The following is a 16,919-nucleotide window of genomic DNA, read 5'->3' on the forward strand; positions in this document are numbered from 1 at the left end:
ATTGGGATGGTTTTAAAACATTAATAAGAGTGTGTAATTCCTTCCTGGGTTAACCCAAGCAGGTGCCCTGAGGCTGGCTGAGAGTACAGACAATACTGGGTTGTCTCAAAGACAGCATAAGAGGCAGTTGATTTTCAGTGCCACAAAGTTCACTGAAAACACAACTGTTAAAGTCTGTCCTACATCTACTCCAGAGAGGAACGAGAAGGAAGAGATGCTCTTACCGGGAGAGTGAAGAAATTGGGGTGCTTCGCTTCCTCTTCATATTTGCCTTCCGTGGAACCACCAGCCTCCACTGACTTGGAGGTTGTGTTCTTGCCGATACCCATCATTAAGGAAGCTGAGCAACCTACACAATTGTTGCCCTGGCGTGGCTGCAGTGAAGGCTTGTTCAAGCCAGGAGCTCAAGCCGAGGGAGCTCTCTTCAGCACCTGGAACACGGGACTCTCAGACGGAGATTAGTGTCATCCCTTACCACCTGCAAAAGACAGCGCAGGAAAGTCAGAGAAGACAGTGACCCAGCGTCATCAGGCCCCCTGCACAGAAACAGTCCGAGTGTACCCAAACAGCTGATGAGACCCCACCAATGCTTCCCAAGAACTCACCCTCTTCACCTACAGTCAACCGCCTGGTGAAAAGGACGCATGGAAATGGTGTCAAAAATATTAGAATACGAAAAAGAAGAAAAAAAAAAAACAGCTAAGGTAGTCCTCTGACGTGCCTTAACCCCAAGCTACCTGCTAGACAGAACACTCTCCAGTAATGAAAATCTTCTATCCCTGCCCTGTCTAGCAGATATCACTAGTCACCTGGCACTTAGAAAGTGGCTTGTGCCAGTGCAGAAGTGAATTTTAATTAAAATTGAAGACAATGCAAATATAGCCCATTTGTCACGACTGGACGGTGACTTCAGTAATTCTAAATTCCCTACATATGTCCTATGGAAGGCGGAAGGTCTTCAACACCCAATAACAGACAAACATCCTAGGATTATTAAGTGACTACGCAGAATTCAAGCAAGGCAGCAGCTTGAGTTTTCAGTTGATTAAAACACCACAAAAAAGGAATCAAAGCATGCAGGCTCAGCCAGATACAACATGAGCCTCAAACAGAAGCCCAGAGCCTCCCTCTTCCTCCCAAAAGAGGAGCTATCACAAGGGATGGGAAGGGAGAGATCACCACTACCAAATCCAAGATGGATATGACAAGTCTGGAGAGTCTAAGAGACGGCATTATTCAAAAGAGAAACACTCAATATTTCAAACTAAAATAAAACTAAGAAAAATTCAAACTCAGGAAGATCCTGCAACAATTTAAATGCAGACAAGTTTCAAAAGAGAAAAAAAATTAAAACAATTTCAAACCACCAAACACAACCTGGACAATACAACTAATCCACCCTGGATTAACAAACATTTGTAAAACCTGTCTTCAAAAATGAGAAAGCACCCAGGATGGCACATTTACAATAAAACATGCCCAGGCATGCCTGGCTTTTTATAAAGGAAAGTGTGACGCAAGCAGGGAGGAGTGGGGGCGGTTATTAGTGATGCCAGGTCCGCCCTCCAAAAGGAAAACAATCTAACCAAACTAAAGGGTGTGTAGAACACCAATCGGAAACCTCCTTTTCAGCGTTTCTCCATTTGGATTGGGGTGGGGGCAGGGGGTGCAGGGAGTAAGAAAAGACATGTGACACTTGAGCATTCAGCAGTCATGAGAGCAGAGAGGAAAAACAAAACACACCGCGTAAGTTTTAAATTTTATATGTATGGGTATACTGCCTTAGTGTATGTCTGTGCACCGTGTGCATGCCTGGTGCCTAGAGACCAGCAGAGGGCGTCAGATCCCCTGGGACCAGAGTTACAGATGTTTATGAGCCACTATGTGGATGCTGGGAGAGGAGCCAGTGCTCTTAACCACTGAGCCATCTCCCAGTCCCCATGTTGCATTCTTGAACACAGAGAACCCAAGACACCCATCAAATCTTTCTGAAGTAGCTACTCATTTACATCCTTATCGTACCCACATCTACTTAAGACAGTAGTTCTCAACAGGACTGATTTTGCACTCCAATGGCAATATTTGTATTTGGCCACAAGTGGGAGAGCTGGTTAGGAGGAGGAGGCAACAGTGCTGACCGATACCCTGCATCCACAGACCAGGTTCTGAGGAAGGCTTTGGGGGACACGGAAAACAAACAGATGTGGACAGAAGGGGCGGACGATGAAGTTCCCAAGAAGGAGCCTTCCATACCCAAGTATGCAAGGCTAGCAGAGACAGCCAGCCGCAAGGTCAGAAACCCTGTATCAACATGAGATGTTGATGTGATGCTACCCACACAGATGTACTTCTGCGTGGGAAACGCCAAGGTCTGGAAGCAAAATGCAAAAGGTGAAAGGAGAGGGACAAAGGCAGAGGGGAGTTTAGGGACTTGTGATAACACGGGGCTGGAGAGGTGCCTCGGTAGTTAGGTGAAGGGCACCTACTAAATTTTGTTCCAGCTCCCAATTACCTGTGACTCCACTCAAAGAGAATCCAATGCCCTCCTCAGACCTTTGCGAGCACTGCACTCAGGTACACAAACTCACACTCAAATACACATAATTAAAAATAAAAACAAAGGCCAGATGTGGTGGGGTACACCTTTAACCCCAGCACTAGGAGGCAGAAGCATGCAGATCTCTGTGAGTTCAAGACCAGCCTAGTCTATATAGTGAGTTCCAGGACAGCCAGGGCTATGTAAACAGACGCTATTACAAAAGTAATAATAATAATAATTATTATATTAAATAAAAAGTTTTGGAAAACTGTATTTTAAAAATCATGGGTACTATAAAAAATAGCTCAGCAGTTAAGAGCACTTGCTGCTCTTGCCAAGGACCTGGGTTCAGTTTTCCAGCACCCACATGTTGGTTCATAACTGTCTATAACTAATTCTAGGGAATCCAACACTGTCTTCTACCCTCCAAGGGCTTTTACACACAAATGGTACATATACACTCTCACAGGCTCACACATATACACACAATAACAATCAGAGAGAGAGAGAGAGAGAGAGAGAGAGAGAGAGAGAGAACAGAAAAGGGGAAATCTCCCAGAAACTCTGGCACTAGGGAAAGGTTATTAGTCAATGGGGCCCCAAGGCTCCTCTTCCTGCTCCTTGCGTAAGGACAGAGAATGAGCCAGGCTACTTGCTGTCTGTCCCTCGACCGCTTGACGGAGGAGGAGTGGCTGAGGGATCATGACGACAGCGACAGCAGTAACAGCCATTTTCTGAAGTGGCCACGTACACCAGGCGCATCATGCATCTCTTATTATATAAGTAGCAATTATTTCTGGCCTATAATCATCATCTTATTTGATTTTCCATGAAAGGGATTTGAGTAACTGCTGAAACAGAGTGTTCCTGGAGCTACTGCAAGGATATTCATTTTCCAATCAGCAAAACTGATAAAAATTTAATCATAATATCCCTGAAAATTCCTGAAAGAATGAGCAAGAATGGCTATAAACAGCGCTGGACATGTGGTACGAACCTCTAACTCCAGCACACAGAAGGCCTAAGCAGGAGGATCTTCAGTTTCAGGCCAGCCCAGGCTACACAGGAAGAGTCTATTTAAAAAAATTTAAAAAAAAGTCTCAAATATTTGAAAAATTATAAAAAGAATGCATTCTCTCAGCTTGGAACCCTAACACAGGGCTGCAATTTAAAAAAAGGTATGAAAACAGCCTGACTCAATACAGATACCAGAAAATGGAGACTACAAATATATGATAGAGTGGTACTTCAAGGTACAGGGCAGGTACAGATTCAATTCACTACTCACAAAAATCATGGAAAGAGCTCAGATTTTAAAAAGTCACTACATGATTACATACTGGGACTGGGAACTCTTTTCTTGGCCAGCCTGGTCTACAGAGCAAGTTCCAGGTCAGCCAGGGCTGTTACACAGAGCCTGGCTCAAAAGAAGATTTAAAAGGGGGGAGCGTTTGACAGATTTTATAATGTAAAGTTCTTTAGATTTCTGTATAGAGAAAAATCAAATAAAATTAGGGGGCAAAGCCAGGCAGTGGTGGTACATGCCTTTTTTTAATCCAATCACTTGGGAGATAGAGGCAGACAGATCTCTGTGAATTTGAGGCCAGTCTGGTCTATATAGCTAGCTCTAGGTAGGATAGTCAAGGCTCCACAAAGAAATCGTCTCCAAAGTCTAACTAGCACCCAGATGGCAGCTTATAACTTCCTTAACTCCAGGTCCAGGGGATCTAATGCTCCCTTCTGGTTTCCTCCGGCACCAGCAAAGCACATGGACACAGACATAACTTCAAACAAGACACTCATACACATAAGAAAAATGAAGAGAAGAATTAAATCAGCTGTCTAAGACAGTCAAACTCAGAATAAACAATAGGACGATGGTTACCAAGAGCTTGCCGGGGGAGGAGAGTGGTTACTCCACAGGTGCACTTTCAGTCCAGGCCAGGCATGGGGGCAAAGCCTTGAAATCCAGCACCAGGAGGCAGAGGCAGGTGGATCTCTCTGAGCTCGAGGCCAGCCTGGTCTACAAAAACAGAAGCAGCAGCAATATCAGAGCACATCTCACTAGGTAAGGGCAACCTAGTGCTGTGGTTTAGATGTCCTGACTGTGTTGGGGACTTGATGGTCAGTGTGGTGATGTCACAGGAGCCAACGGGAAGGCACAGAGGACTCTGCCTTTGAAGAGTGCAGTTCTCCTCTTGCAAGAGAGCTGCCTTGAAAGAGGAAGTCAAATCCTGCATCATACTCTGACTTCCAGTCTTATCACATGATCCCTCTTCTGACCCTGGTCATGTCGTCATCTAGCCTGAGGTGATTACAGTCAGGCAAGCCCCTAGCCTTGCTGGAGTCCTGAATCTGGACTTCCACAAGTTAAGCACCATGCTGTTTAGACTTCTGGTTTCCCAAATTAAGAGAGAAATCCCTCTTTCTTCACAATTTACTCAGCTTCAGGTATCTTACCATAGCAAGCTTCAAAGTAAAATGCTTTCTTCACACTGCGGGTCAGCAAATCAAGCCTGAAAGTCACTGATGTAAATAAAGCCCTGCAGTGACACAAAGGCAGGCGTCATGGGTCTGGGTGTGAGCAGGACACACTCAGAGAAACAATGTGACAAAGTGAGTGCACACAGCAAGAGGATGACAGGAGTTACAGAAGGGCCTCCACAAACATGGACGTGCCCACTAACAGCAGAGCAGGCTTTCCCACAAAACTAAATCTGCAGGGATCCTATATACACGCTCCAGTGACAGCCACAGAAAGGATCGCCTGTATACCCCAAACACTGCTACGTCTTTGTCACTGTCTGAGCTGATGGGCTGGGTCTCTGTAGAAAAGGATCATTTTGCTTTTTTAGTTATTTTGCATATGTATAGATGTTTTATCTCGATTGTACATCACGTGCGTCTGGTACCCACGGAGGCCAGAAGAGGGCGTTAGAACCTCTAGAACTGGAGTTACCACTGGATGCTGTGAATTAAACCTGGGTCCTCTAGAAAAGCAGCCAGGACACATAACTGTTAAGCCATCTCTCTAGCCCCAAAAATTTTAAGAGAAAGAAGAGCATTTCAAGAGAAGCAGATGAAGACTGGTTTCTGATGGGGATCCAGGTTTCATGACAAGTTCCACCTCTGAAACCAGGTTCTGTCTGCAGAGCCGCAGAGGAACAATCAATCGCTCAAGAAGCTATCCACCCACGGCCTAGAGGTGCCACGGGAAGGGATGATCACCCTACAGAGGTCAAGATATTCACTTATGCTCAGCTAGGGGAAGAAGGAGAGCCTGTGTACAGCAAAATGTCAGCACAGTGCTTCATTTGTTTGCTTGTACAAAATCCTTTACACACGAAGTCCATCAGCGATCTTTTTTTTGTTCTCTGTATGTGTGCACATACATGTGTGTGCACACGCATGTATGTGTGCACATGCATTAGAAGCCAGAGGTTCACAGTGAGTGTCTTCTCAATTGCACCCCACCTGATTTTTTTGAGACAGGGACTGTCACTCAAGCTACACTGGCTTCCCACTGAGCCCCAGGGATGCTGGGGTCACACAGGACTACTGTACACAGCTCTTTACCTGGGTTCCAGGAGATCAAACTCAGATCCTAATGCTTGCAAGTCACGCACTCTATGAACTGAACCTCTCCCAAGCCCAACCATCTGTATTTCTGACCTATACACATCAGATGCTTTACTGCCAAGTCTGCTGAAATCTTCCAGCAGAAACTGCTTCCCCAAACGCTGTTTAAATAAAGCTGATAAAAGCGTCTTTTGTCTCTCCATCTTGGCTATCTCCCCCTCCCCGCCCCTCCAGCGAGCGGCCATCTACGTTGACCATGTATATCTAGTTCCCAGGTTTGAACTCAGAAGGTCACCTCCCCAGAAGCATTCCTGAATTGTCCCTTCCTTTTCTACATTTCCATGGCACTTGGCATCAGTCCAGTTTCCTCAGTGAGCAGGGCAGAGATACAGTGGCAAGTATATAAAAGGCAGTCACAGTTTTTAAGGAAACAACTTTTTTAAAGGGCATTCTAGTCACACGGAGAAAAACAACATTTAACTGCTGTTCTCCAGGTTTATCCAGGGAAATCTTGTGGCTGGAACCTGAAAGGGGAGGAGAGGTAGGACCAGAATTAAAATATAAATGTAGCTTAGGGCACAGTACTTTCTTTGCGTGTGCAAGCCCTGAGCTTCATCCCTAGCACCTGAAAACATGCAAACAAAATCAACGTTCATCATCAATTATCACAGAAGCCCATGGAAAGCTAATTGCATATGGGTGTGCATGGAGTGTGTTCATGGATGGAGATGTGTGCACACCAGTAAGTGTGGAAGCCAGAAGTCAATATTGGTGTCATTCCTCAGGAAATGTCCGCCTAGTTTTTTGAAACAAGATCTCTCATTGCCCTGGAGCTCCTGAGTAGACAGACTAGACTTGCCAGTGAGTCCCCAGGACCCACCTGCCTCCACCCCACCAGCAGCGGTAGTAGAAATATGCACCAACATAGCTAGTTTTCACATGGGTATCAGACTTGGGTCCTCGTGCTTGTGTGGCAAGCACTCTGCAGACTGAGTCATCTCTCAATTCTCCTGAATAACACATTTTACATTACATTTTAACAGATAAAAGTAAGTGCGCAATAGACGCATTCATTCCAGATGCAAATATGATTTTAACTCCCTTAAAAATCCTGGAAGGGGGCTGGAGAGATGGCTCAGAGGTTAAGAGCACCGACTGCTCTTCCAGAGGTCCCGAGTTCAATTCCCAGCAACCACATGGTGGCTCACAACCATCTGTAATGAGATCTGGCACCCTCTTCTGTATACATAATAAACAAATCTTTAAAAAAAAAAAAATCCTGGAAGGGGTTGTTGTCTCCATTCCAAAGTACATCAACTGAGGCAAAGAGGCTGGTGTGTCCTTGCCAAGAGCAAAAGTGGTTAGGCAAGGACTCTGAGAACACAGCAGGCACTGTGCTCCCATGCAGGCTCTGTTCCTATAGAACAAGGCTCTGCACTTCCTTCCCCTCTAGAGGACCTGTCCTAGGTAGGGTTATTATTGCTGTGATGAGACACTATGACCAAAAGTAAGTTGGGGAGGAAAGGGTTTATTTGGTTCATGCTTCCACAGCACTGTTCATCACTGAAGGAAGTCAGGACAGGAACTTCAAAAAGGGCAGGAACCTGGAGGCAAGAGGTAACACAGAGGCCATGGAAGGTGCTGCCTTCTGGCTTGCTCAGCCTTCCTCATAGAACCTAGGACCACTGCCCAGGGATGGCCCCACCCACAATGGGCCAGGCTCTCCCCATCAATCTCTAACTAAGAAAATGCCCCACAGCCTTGCCTACAGCCCAGTCTTATGGAGGCAATTTCTCAATTTCTCCTCTCTAGTGACTCTAGCTTGTGTCAAGTTAACATAAAATTAGCTAGCAGAGGACCTGAGTTGGATTTCCAGCACCCATGTGGGGTAACTCCAACTCCAGGATGCCCTCTTCTGGTCTCCAAAGGCACTGCATGCATGTACACACAATTAAAAAAAAATCATTTTTCAAATGAAAAACAAGAAAGGGCCGGGCGGTGGTGACGCACACCTTTAATCCCAGCACTCGGGAGGCAGAGGCAGGTGGATCTCTGTGAGTTCGAGGCTGGCCTGGTCTACAAAGCGAGTTCCAGGAAAGGCACAAAGCTACACAGAGAAACCCTGTCTCGAAAAACCAAAAAGAAAAAAAAAAGAGAGAAGAAAGAAAAACGAGAAAGAACAAAGCTCTGAAGACTGGTAGTCATTTTGGAACAAGCCAAGGAAGGCCAAGTCCCTGCTTTATTGTCAAGAAGTACAGACAGACAGTTTCTCTTTTTCCAGGTCTCCAATGCCCTCCCTCTTTCTAACATGAACGAGGCGTTGGTAGCTCCAGTAGCTCCAGGAAGCTACAGATAGAGCTGTCCTGCTATCCTGCTCTGTAGTGCTGGCTCCCTGCTCCACCCTCTCTTTGCAGTACCACTGCCCTCTCTAAAGAGGAGGTCATCAGCGAACTCTGGGATCACCTTCCACTTCTCCCCCGCCGAGAGGAGCCATGTGTGTTAGAAGAAGCATTGCTGACACTGCTCATCTCTTTCTTTGAACTCTGAGTTACTCTTTGAATCACACCAATCCACTTGGTACATTCCCATCTTTTCCTTGTGCCTCAAACATCAAAGACAAATCTCCTCCTAATCCCAGAGATCCCTTCCACTTACTTACACCCTATTCACGTATCTGCCTGCTTCTGCAGGGGTTTTGCCGGCTTAGTTCTCTTCATCAGCTGCCTCCCCTCTTGCAAATCTTTGTCACAGCCCTTCTTCCACCTTCCCCTCCCCTCCTACCTGGACTGAAATTCACCAAGAGTCCCCTCTCATCTGCAGACTCTCCTTGATAAGGCAAGGGGTCGATAACAAGGGTTTGCCTAACTGTACTGCAATTACCTAGGCAGGGACTACAATCCTTCCCCAGTTTAAAAGCAATTATAAAGTGATAGAAAAAGCAAGGCTCTCTCTAATCTTCCATAAAGGGAGCCTATAACCATGTTGCCCATTTCCCCCCTTGCAAGGGATAATGTACCTCCTAACTAAAAAATACCTTTTAAAGTGGGATTTTTTTCCAGTGGCACACAATTCTAAGCCCAAGCTTTCAAGAGCCTAGGGCAAGAGGACTACAAATACAGGTCCAGTCATGGCAACATTACAAGATCCTATGTCAATAATAATTGTAACAAAACAAAATCCACCTAACACAGAAACCGTAATCACTTAGAGTCAGACACCACAGCGATTATGTTTTTTTTTCTGTACTCAACCAAATATTCTTAAGACCTAGAAAAACTTACAAGGATTAAAAAAAAAATTGATGTACTCCATTATAAAGAGGCCCCACTCTTCATGAAATGTGTTATTTACATTCCTTTTTGTTTATATACTTGCTTTTCTCCAAAGCCCTAAAAGGCCCTAAAATAGAAAACAGACAAGAACACACAGAGCTCTGTCAGTCCCGAGCTGAACGTGGAGGAAGGAAAAGCGGAAGCAAAGCGTCTGGAGTCGGTGATGCCTCTTCACCGCTGCAGACAGCCTGACGGTCCTGCCCCTACTCTCTCTCACACGTGGAACAAGGGCATGGCCTTCTGAGAGCTGCAGGAATGCTAATGCCCGCTTACCAGTATGTAAATAATGCCTGACAACACTGAGAAAGATGGGACATTTTCCAGTAACACAGCTGGATGAACTTGAACTATAAACTACTCACCCACCTATAGTGTGTCTCTGTCTGTCTGTCTCTCTCTCTCTCCACACACACAGACACACACCGTATGTGTGTGTGCATGCATGCATGTATGTGTATGTGTGTGCATAAAACACTCACAGAAAACTAGACATATGGCCAGACATACTCACATACAGACAGGTACATACATGGTCACAAATGCACACACAGACATGTTCAGACACAGTCCAGGGAGCCTCAGAACTCATGCCCCAAAGCAGAGCTTTTGTACCAAGTAATGGTCATACCTTCAATGGAGCCTCGATCTGTCTACAAAATTGTCCTGGAGTCTGTGGGCTCCACCACGCTTGTGCAGTGCTGTGACTGTCCTGGGATGCAGCAGGAGCCACTTTGAGGTGCTGAAATAATTTCGGCTCTTATAACCCACACACGCTGGCCAAAATTGTATAACTAACCGCACCTCATCAGAAATGCTATTTGTGTTACACAACAGCCACCGCCTGGTTACCAACAGTTACTGCAAGCCTCTATCATGGTCTTGAAATCAGTCTTGCAGCAGGGCTTCTTCAGGGCAATCTGGATCTTCTATTATAGAACCCAGCAGCTGCTGGGATTGTATTTCTCAAACCCAAACAAAAAGAGAAATTAAAATCTATCTTTTCAAACAGTTCACATGAGCAAGTCTGCCCATGCTGCTGCCAGCTCAGTGAAAAGGAGGATTAATTTTATTCACTGGCAGTTCTTCTTTTCCCCAATCAGGAGCCCAAAGACATGAGATTACAAAACTCAAAGAACTTCAGTGATGTCAAGGTAGGACCCCATCATTAAATAACGAGCAAAGTCAACAAAAGTGAACACCAAGAACAAACCACACACCCCAAGTCCCTGGTGTCTGGCAGACAGGCTCGAAGTGAATAGTTCCTGAAGAGGAAAAGGCTGCACAGGCAGCCAGATTGTCCTTCCTAGTCCTGACTCCATCCCAAGCCCGGCACAGGGTGGGCGGGAGCAGGTCCACTCTGGGATGTGCAGCATCCATCTCCGTCTCTTTTATAAATGACTGCATTCCCCCAAAGCAGAGAACATCAGACTCGGGTGAGAGGCAGGGGGGCAGGAAAGGCTCTGCCGGCAACACTGTACACCTGAGAGAGGGACCTGAGCAGAGAGAAGAACCAGGAGAAAAAGAGCTAAAAGTGCCACTCCTTCACACAGCCTTGAGGAAGTCAGTGGTGGGGGAGGGGAAAGAGGCCACGGGACCAGAGGAGAAGACATCTGGACACTGGGGAGAAGGATGGAGAAGAACTGTAAAGGCTCAGGATGGAAGTGCACTGCCCAAAAGGCCCAGAACACAGTTCCCAGATGGCCACCACCTGAGGGTCAGTACACTCAGGGAGCCAAGCACCTGTCAGAATGCTCTGAGGATCCCGGATAGGACTACTGCAGGATCTAGAGAAATTCCAGGAAGCAGAGAGAGAAAGGGCTGTAGAGATCGATGGCTCCATGGTTAAAAGCACTAACTGTTCTTACAAAGGACCAGAATTCAGTTCCCAGCACCCATATGGTGGTTCACAACCATCTGTAACTCTAGTTCTAAGAGGTCCAATGCCCTCTTCTGGCCTCTGTGATCACTGCACGTGATGTACATACATGCATGCAAGCAAAACACTTCTGAGCATAAAACTAAAGAAATCTTTGAACAATGAAAATGGGACAAGCAGATAAAGCTAAGACATATTGTTGACATTATGATAGACCTAAGACATAACAGTAAACGAGAAAAGGCAGTGTAGCACCACAAGGGCACAGAGGCTCACGTAAAGTCAGGAGAAACCTGTGTCTACACAGCCAGAGATGAAGGAGACACTCAGGGACAAAACGTATGCTTTCAAATGGAGCTTTATCCCACATACCAGCTTTGGGTCAGAGAAAGACCTCATACGCATGGTACCTGTGTCATACAGCCAGAGTGTCTAGTAAGTGATGCTAGGGTGGTATCCTCTACGATATGCATACAACTATGTTTCCTAGGGATGCACCTCAGAAGCTGTCTCCTTATTAAGTATAACATGACTATATTTACTAGCATTGCCCCAAGATTTCATGAAAATATGAAACGCCACAACACAATAAAACATGAACATAAGCTGGTGGTGGTGGCACACACCTTTAATCCCAGCACTTGGGAGGCAGAGCCAGGCAGATCTCTGTGAGTTCGAGGCCAGCCTGGTCTACAGAGCGAGATCCAGGACAGGCTCCAAAGCTACACAGAGAAACCCTGTCTCGAAAAACCAAAAAACAAAAACAAAAAAAAGAGGGTGGAGAGACAATATATAAGCAAGGGGGTTTCCTTGCCTTGCAGCATGTAGGGATCTGCCAGTGTAGGGAATGAAGTTAACATTAACAGAAGGGAACTGTACACAATTTAAAAAAACAACAGAGCTTCATCCCTAGTGATCAGGGAGCATTGGTGGGAAATGACGTGAGCATGTCACAGTGAACGTTTATGAATGCCCTCAGAGGCAGCTTCTGTGTCTCTCATTAACTATAATGCCTGCGCTAGTTGGTCTTGTCAACAAACCTAGATACATCTAGAGGGAGTAAATCTTAACTGAGAAAAAGCTTCCATAGGACTGGCCTATCCTCAAATCTGTATGGCCTTTGCATGTTCTTGATTAGTGATTGATGTGGAAGGGCTGCACCCACTGTAGGTGAGGCCACCCCTGGGCTGGTGGTCCTGGATGCTGTACGAAAGAAAACTGAGCAATCCATGATAAGCAACCCAATAAGCAGCACCCCTCCATGGCCTCTGCATCAGCTCCTGCCTCCAGGTCCTGTCCTGACTTCCCTCAGTGATGGACTGTCCTGAAACAAGCCTTTCTCCCCCAAGCAGTCTTTTGTCATGGTGTTTTATCACAGCAACAAAAGACTAAGACAATACCAAAAAGAGACAAAATAACTATAAAACTGGGCAACAATTTAAAAATATGAAACCTCAGCAGTTGAAAATGCTTACTGCTTACAAAGCACCTGGCTCTGGCTCCCAACACCCACATGGAGGCTCACGACCACCTGTAACTCATGTCCAGGGGACCTCTCGCTACCTTCTAGCCTCCACGGGAACCTCCATTCACATGTCATATACTTACACAAGACAAAAATAAATATGTATTTAACAAACAAACAGGACTGTGAACCCAGGAGAGAGGGTTCACAGCCACCTCCAAGTCCAGTTTCAGGGTATCTGATGTCCTTTTGATCTCTGTGGGCACCTGAACTTAAATTAAATGCATAATCCCCCAACACACATAATTTTTTTTAAAAAAATAGCTATTTAAAAGCACAAATTAAGAAACAAAACAAACAAAAACTCTAGAAATGCCGAAAGATGTCAAATGAATCAAAATTCTCACATGGACTCCCAGAATGAACTCACAGGACCTCCCTGACTGGAAGCTGTACCCACACTGCACCTGTGCTGAGGGGAAGCTGGGCATCCGGCAGTGCTCCTGCTGATCTCCACAGCGGGGCTTCTGCTCTGCTACTCAAGTCTGCTCTGCGTGCACTTCAAACTCCATTCAAGTCTCTCTCCTTAAGAGGCAAGTGAGAGGCTCCGTTCTCAGCAACTCTTAAGGTTAAATTCAAGATAGAAATGAGGGAAAATCATAAAGACTAAACTTGGACAAATACAAAAGGATTTGTCAGAAAATACTAGCATTTAGCTGGGCATGGTGACATATGTCTTTTTGTGCAGCACTCTGGAAAGGGCAGGTGAATCTACAGAGCTAGTTCCAGGACAGACAGGGCCACACAGAGAAACTGTGTCTCAAAAAAAAAAGGCGGGATGAAGCGGGGTGTAACTAGAATTTGAGGAGCTAGAGAAATGACTTTGTTGGTAAAGGGCTAGCTCTGCAAACCTGAAGCCCAAACTGGATCCTCAGAAGCCATTTAAAGGTAAAAGGCCAGGCGTGGTGGTGAGTGGTTGTGACACCCCCCCCCACACACACCCCCACATACACACAAAGGTAAAAGGCCAGGCGTGGTGGTGAGTGGTTGTGACACCCCCCCACACACCCCCCCCCACACACACACCCCGGCGGGGAGGTGGAGAGAGAAAGACCCCTAGGGTTTGCTAGCTTAGCCTAACTGGTGAGCTACAGGCCACCGAGAGAGACCTCTATCTCAAAGGAAATAGTAATCTTGGGGACAGCAACCAAGGTGGTCCTCTGACCTCTACATGCATGTGTTCACACATGCATGCATACATACTCAGATGCATTTTAAAAAAGAAATAACTCTCATTTCATTAATGTAAAGTCTTTTTTGTTTTCTTTTTAGGAACTAACCTAGAAAACATACCAAGTGGTGTAAGACAAACAAGTTACATTACTTCTAATTTTAAACATAAGTATTTTTTTAAGTGTGTGTTCAGGCCAGGAAACTAGAAGGAGACCTATGGGGTGGGGGTAGTAAGGAAGAGGGATGAAAAGGTAAAAGACCACCTGTGATTTGAAAGCTGAAGTGACCACTGGGGCGGAAGGGCACAAAGAGGGCTGAGGACTGCGAGGCAACACAGAGGAGCATTTGGGTGGGATGATCCAACCAAAACTACGGATGAATGAAACTGCCGTGGGAAACTGTTATTTTGTATGTTAATTAAAAATTTAATAAAAAAAAATACTACAGTCTGTTTGGTTTGATTGTAACTTTCCAAACAAATGTTATAATCCTGACATTTCCTGCTCTGCTCTTGCTAACCTGACAACATGAGAGATTCAGGATTATCAGATGAACAAAACTATGCTAGCTCCTTGATGAAGTGAGGGAGAAGCCGTAAGCATCAAAAGCAAAGCAAACCTGACCTAACCACTACATAACAGCACCCTCTAGTGCTATAATAATTAACTGGCAGTGGTAACGGTTAAAAAAAAATACAGAATTTGCTAGAACAGGAGCCACAGTTTAGGTAGAGTGCTGGCCTATGTGCAAAGCCTGGGACTGAACTCCAGCACTGGAAAAAAAAAAAAAGTTAAAGAAAATGTATTTTAGAAATTTCTAACATACAGAACAACAGAATTAAAACACATTTATTTTGTATCGAACTTACTTTTGACTACTAGTTTCTGACTCAGGTAGCAACTTCTGTCTTATTAACAGGAAATCCTTACCTCTCATCCAGTTAAAAAGTCAACTAGTACCCAGGCTCTGAAGCTGAACACAACCACACAGCCAGCATCTTCCAGCACACCATGAAGCTAGACACACCCACTTCCGGCCAATGGGACTGGCTCGGGGAGAGAGCCTCCCCTTTTCATGGATCATCGAGGACTGAAGCACAGTGTGTTTAAAAAGAGCGTGGGGCGGGCAGTGGTGGCACATGCCTTTAATCTCAGCACTCGGAAGGCAGAGGCAGGCAGATCTCCCTGAGTTTGAGGCCAGCCTGGTGTACAGAGTGAGTTCTAAGATAGTCACCAAAACTACAGAGAAACCCTGTCTTGTGGGGGGGGGGGGGAATGTGGGGGCAGACTGTGAGAAGTTTCTATCTCATTATTTGGGCATATTAAAACCCAAACTATTTCCCACCCACACACACACGTGCAGAGACATTTTATATACAAAGCAATCTGAGGGCTGGGAGTGTAAAAGATAAAAGACTACCTAGTCTGCCTGAGGCCTCAGGTTCAATCCCAGCACAGTGGATATAAAAGGAGGAAGAAATTTCATAGTCCCCTCACCCCCCACAGCTCTAGGACTCACGCATACCATGGAAGCACTACTGAGCTACACTCCCCAAGAAACATTTACTGTTTAAGTAAACCATAATGATATTTCAAAAACAAAGAAACCTCACATTTAAAATAAATGTAGAAATGAAACCTGGGCAGAGAACTATAAAACTCTATCAAACCTGGGGGTGTGATGGGGGAGAGCTGGGGTTTTTCTTCTGTGGGGCAGATGGGAGGTTTACAGTGAAGGGCCGGTGTCTAGAGAAGAACGGGCTGTTCACTTTCGTCTTGGCTATCAGACTTACTGTCTTCCTTGGCACCCAAGGCTGCCCGATGACTGTGAATGTGTGCCTGCCAGCACCTGAAGAATTCAAGCCGCAAGGAGGAAACGCAGCTCAGCCACAGGGAACGGCCTCCTTCGCTCCAGACTCATCTCCGTGTCCTGGGTGGCATCCGACAGGAGGGAGAGTGGGAACCAGCGTTCACAAGGGCCCTGAGCCCTTCTCCGCTGAGCATTTGCAGCTTGGCTTCACAGCTGAGGACATCCGCCACCTTACTCTCAACCCTAACCTCCACTTCTTGGTTCGTGAGGTTGTGACATACACATATAAACTGTGGTGGCTTGAATGAGAACAGCCTCACAAACATATGAGCTACTGTTATGAATCACAGCGTAAATATCTGATATGCAGGATATCTGATAGGTGACCGCCCCCTCCCCCAAGAAGTCGAGACCCACAGGTTGAGAGCCGCTGTTCTAACTGCTGTCTACAATCAGTCTGTATGGAGGCAGCAGATGCATTAGCCTAAGCTTTCTCACAGAACAGGCTGTTCTAACTGCTGTCTACAATCAGTCTGTATGGAGGTAGCAGATGCATTAGCCTAAGCTTTCTCACAGAACTGGAACCAGGGCGAGGGGCTAACAGCGAGCTTCTGTCAAAGAAGTCACGCAGGAGCTCTGCTAGACGCTTGAATCTGCACAGGAAATCTAACCGAGCACTAGGCCCAAGGAAGCTACTACTCAAATCCAGAAAAGCTGCTGCTCAACTTCAGGTTATCCAGCAAACCTAAAACAATACCTATATCTGAAAGGGGACAATCATTAAAAGGACTGAGACACTGGAGGCATTTTCCACACCATGGAGAAAGGCAGGAACAACTCAGACCATTTATATAAACAGTTCGTCTTAATCCAGCATCAACTTGCCGATTTAAAGACATTTTATCTGCAGTTGGAAAGTCCTGACCTTCCTGTAATCTCCTTCACGGTAACCATTACACAACCAGCCATCTTTCTTCTCTCCTTCCTCTACAAGTCACCGTCAGTGTTTACGTGTGTTCTTCAAACTACCCCATTTCTTTGGTAAATATTTAATTATCTTGTTGCTAAGAATCAAACCATAAACAG

General features: G+C 45.7%; 1 protein-coding gene across 6 annotated transcripts in view; it reads right to left on the bottom strand.

Annotated features, from left to right (window-relative positions):
- Slc23a2 (solute carrier family 23 member 2) overlaps window positions 1-16,919 on the bottom strand; it is a 95,713-nt gene that overhangs the window by 51,266 nt on the left and 27,528 nt on the right. For 5 of the 6 annotated variants that reach the window (XM_052722412.1, XM_052722414.1, XM_052722410.1 and 2 more), the window contains one exon: window positions 225-478. In XM_052722412.1, the coding sequence (XP_052578372.1) occupies window positions 225-332 (108 nt within the window). In that variant the 5' untranslated portion in view covers window positions 333-478. Of the gene's footprint in view, window positions 1-224; window positions 479-10,078; window positions 10,210-16,919 lie in introns of those variants that run through there. The other variant, XM_052722411.1, reaches the window with a different exon arrangement.

Source organism: Peromyscus californicus, unplaced genomic scaffold, assembly GCF_007827085.1.
Source record: "Peromyscus californicus insignis strain IS unplaced genomic scaffold, ASM782708v3 Scaffold_7__1_contigs__length_154581171, whole genome shotgun sequence".
NCBI lineage: Eukaryota > Metazoa > Chordata > Mammalia > Rodentia > Cricetidae > Peromyscus > Peromyscus californicus.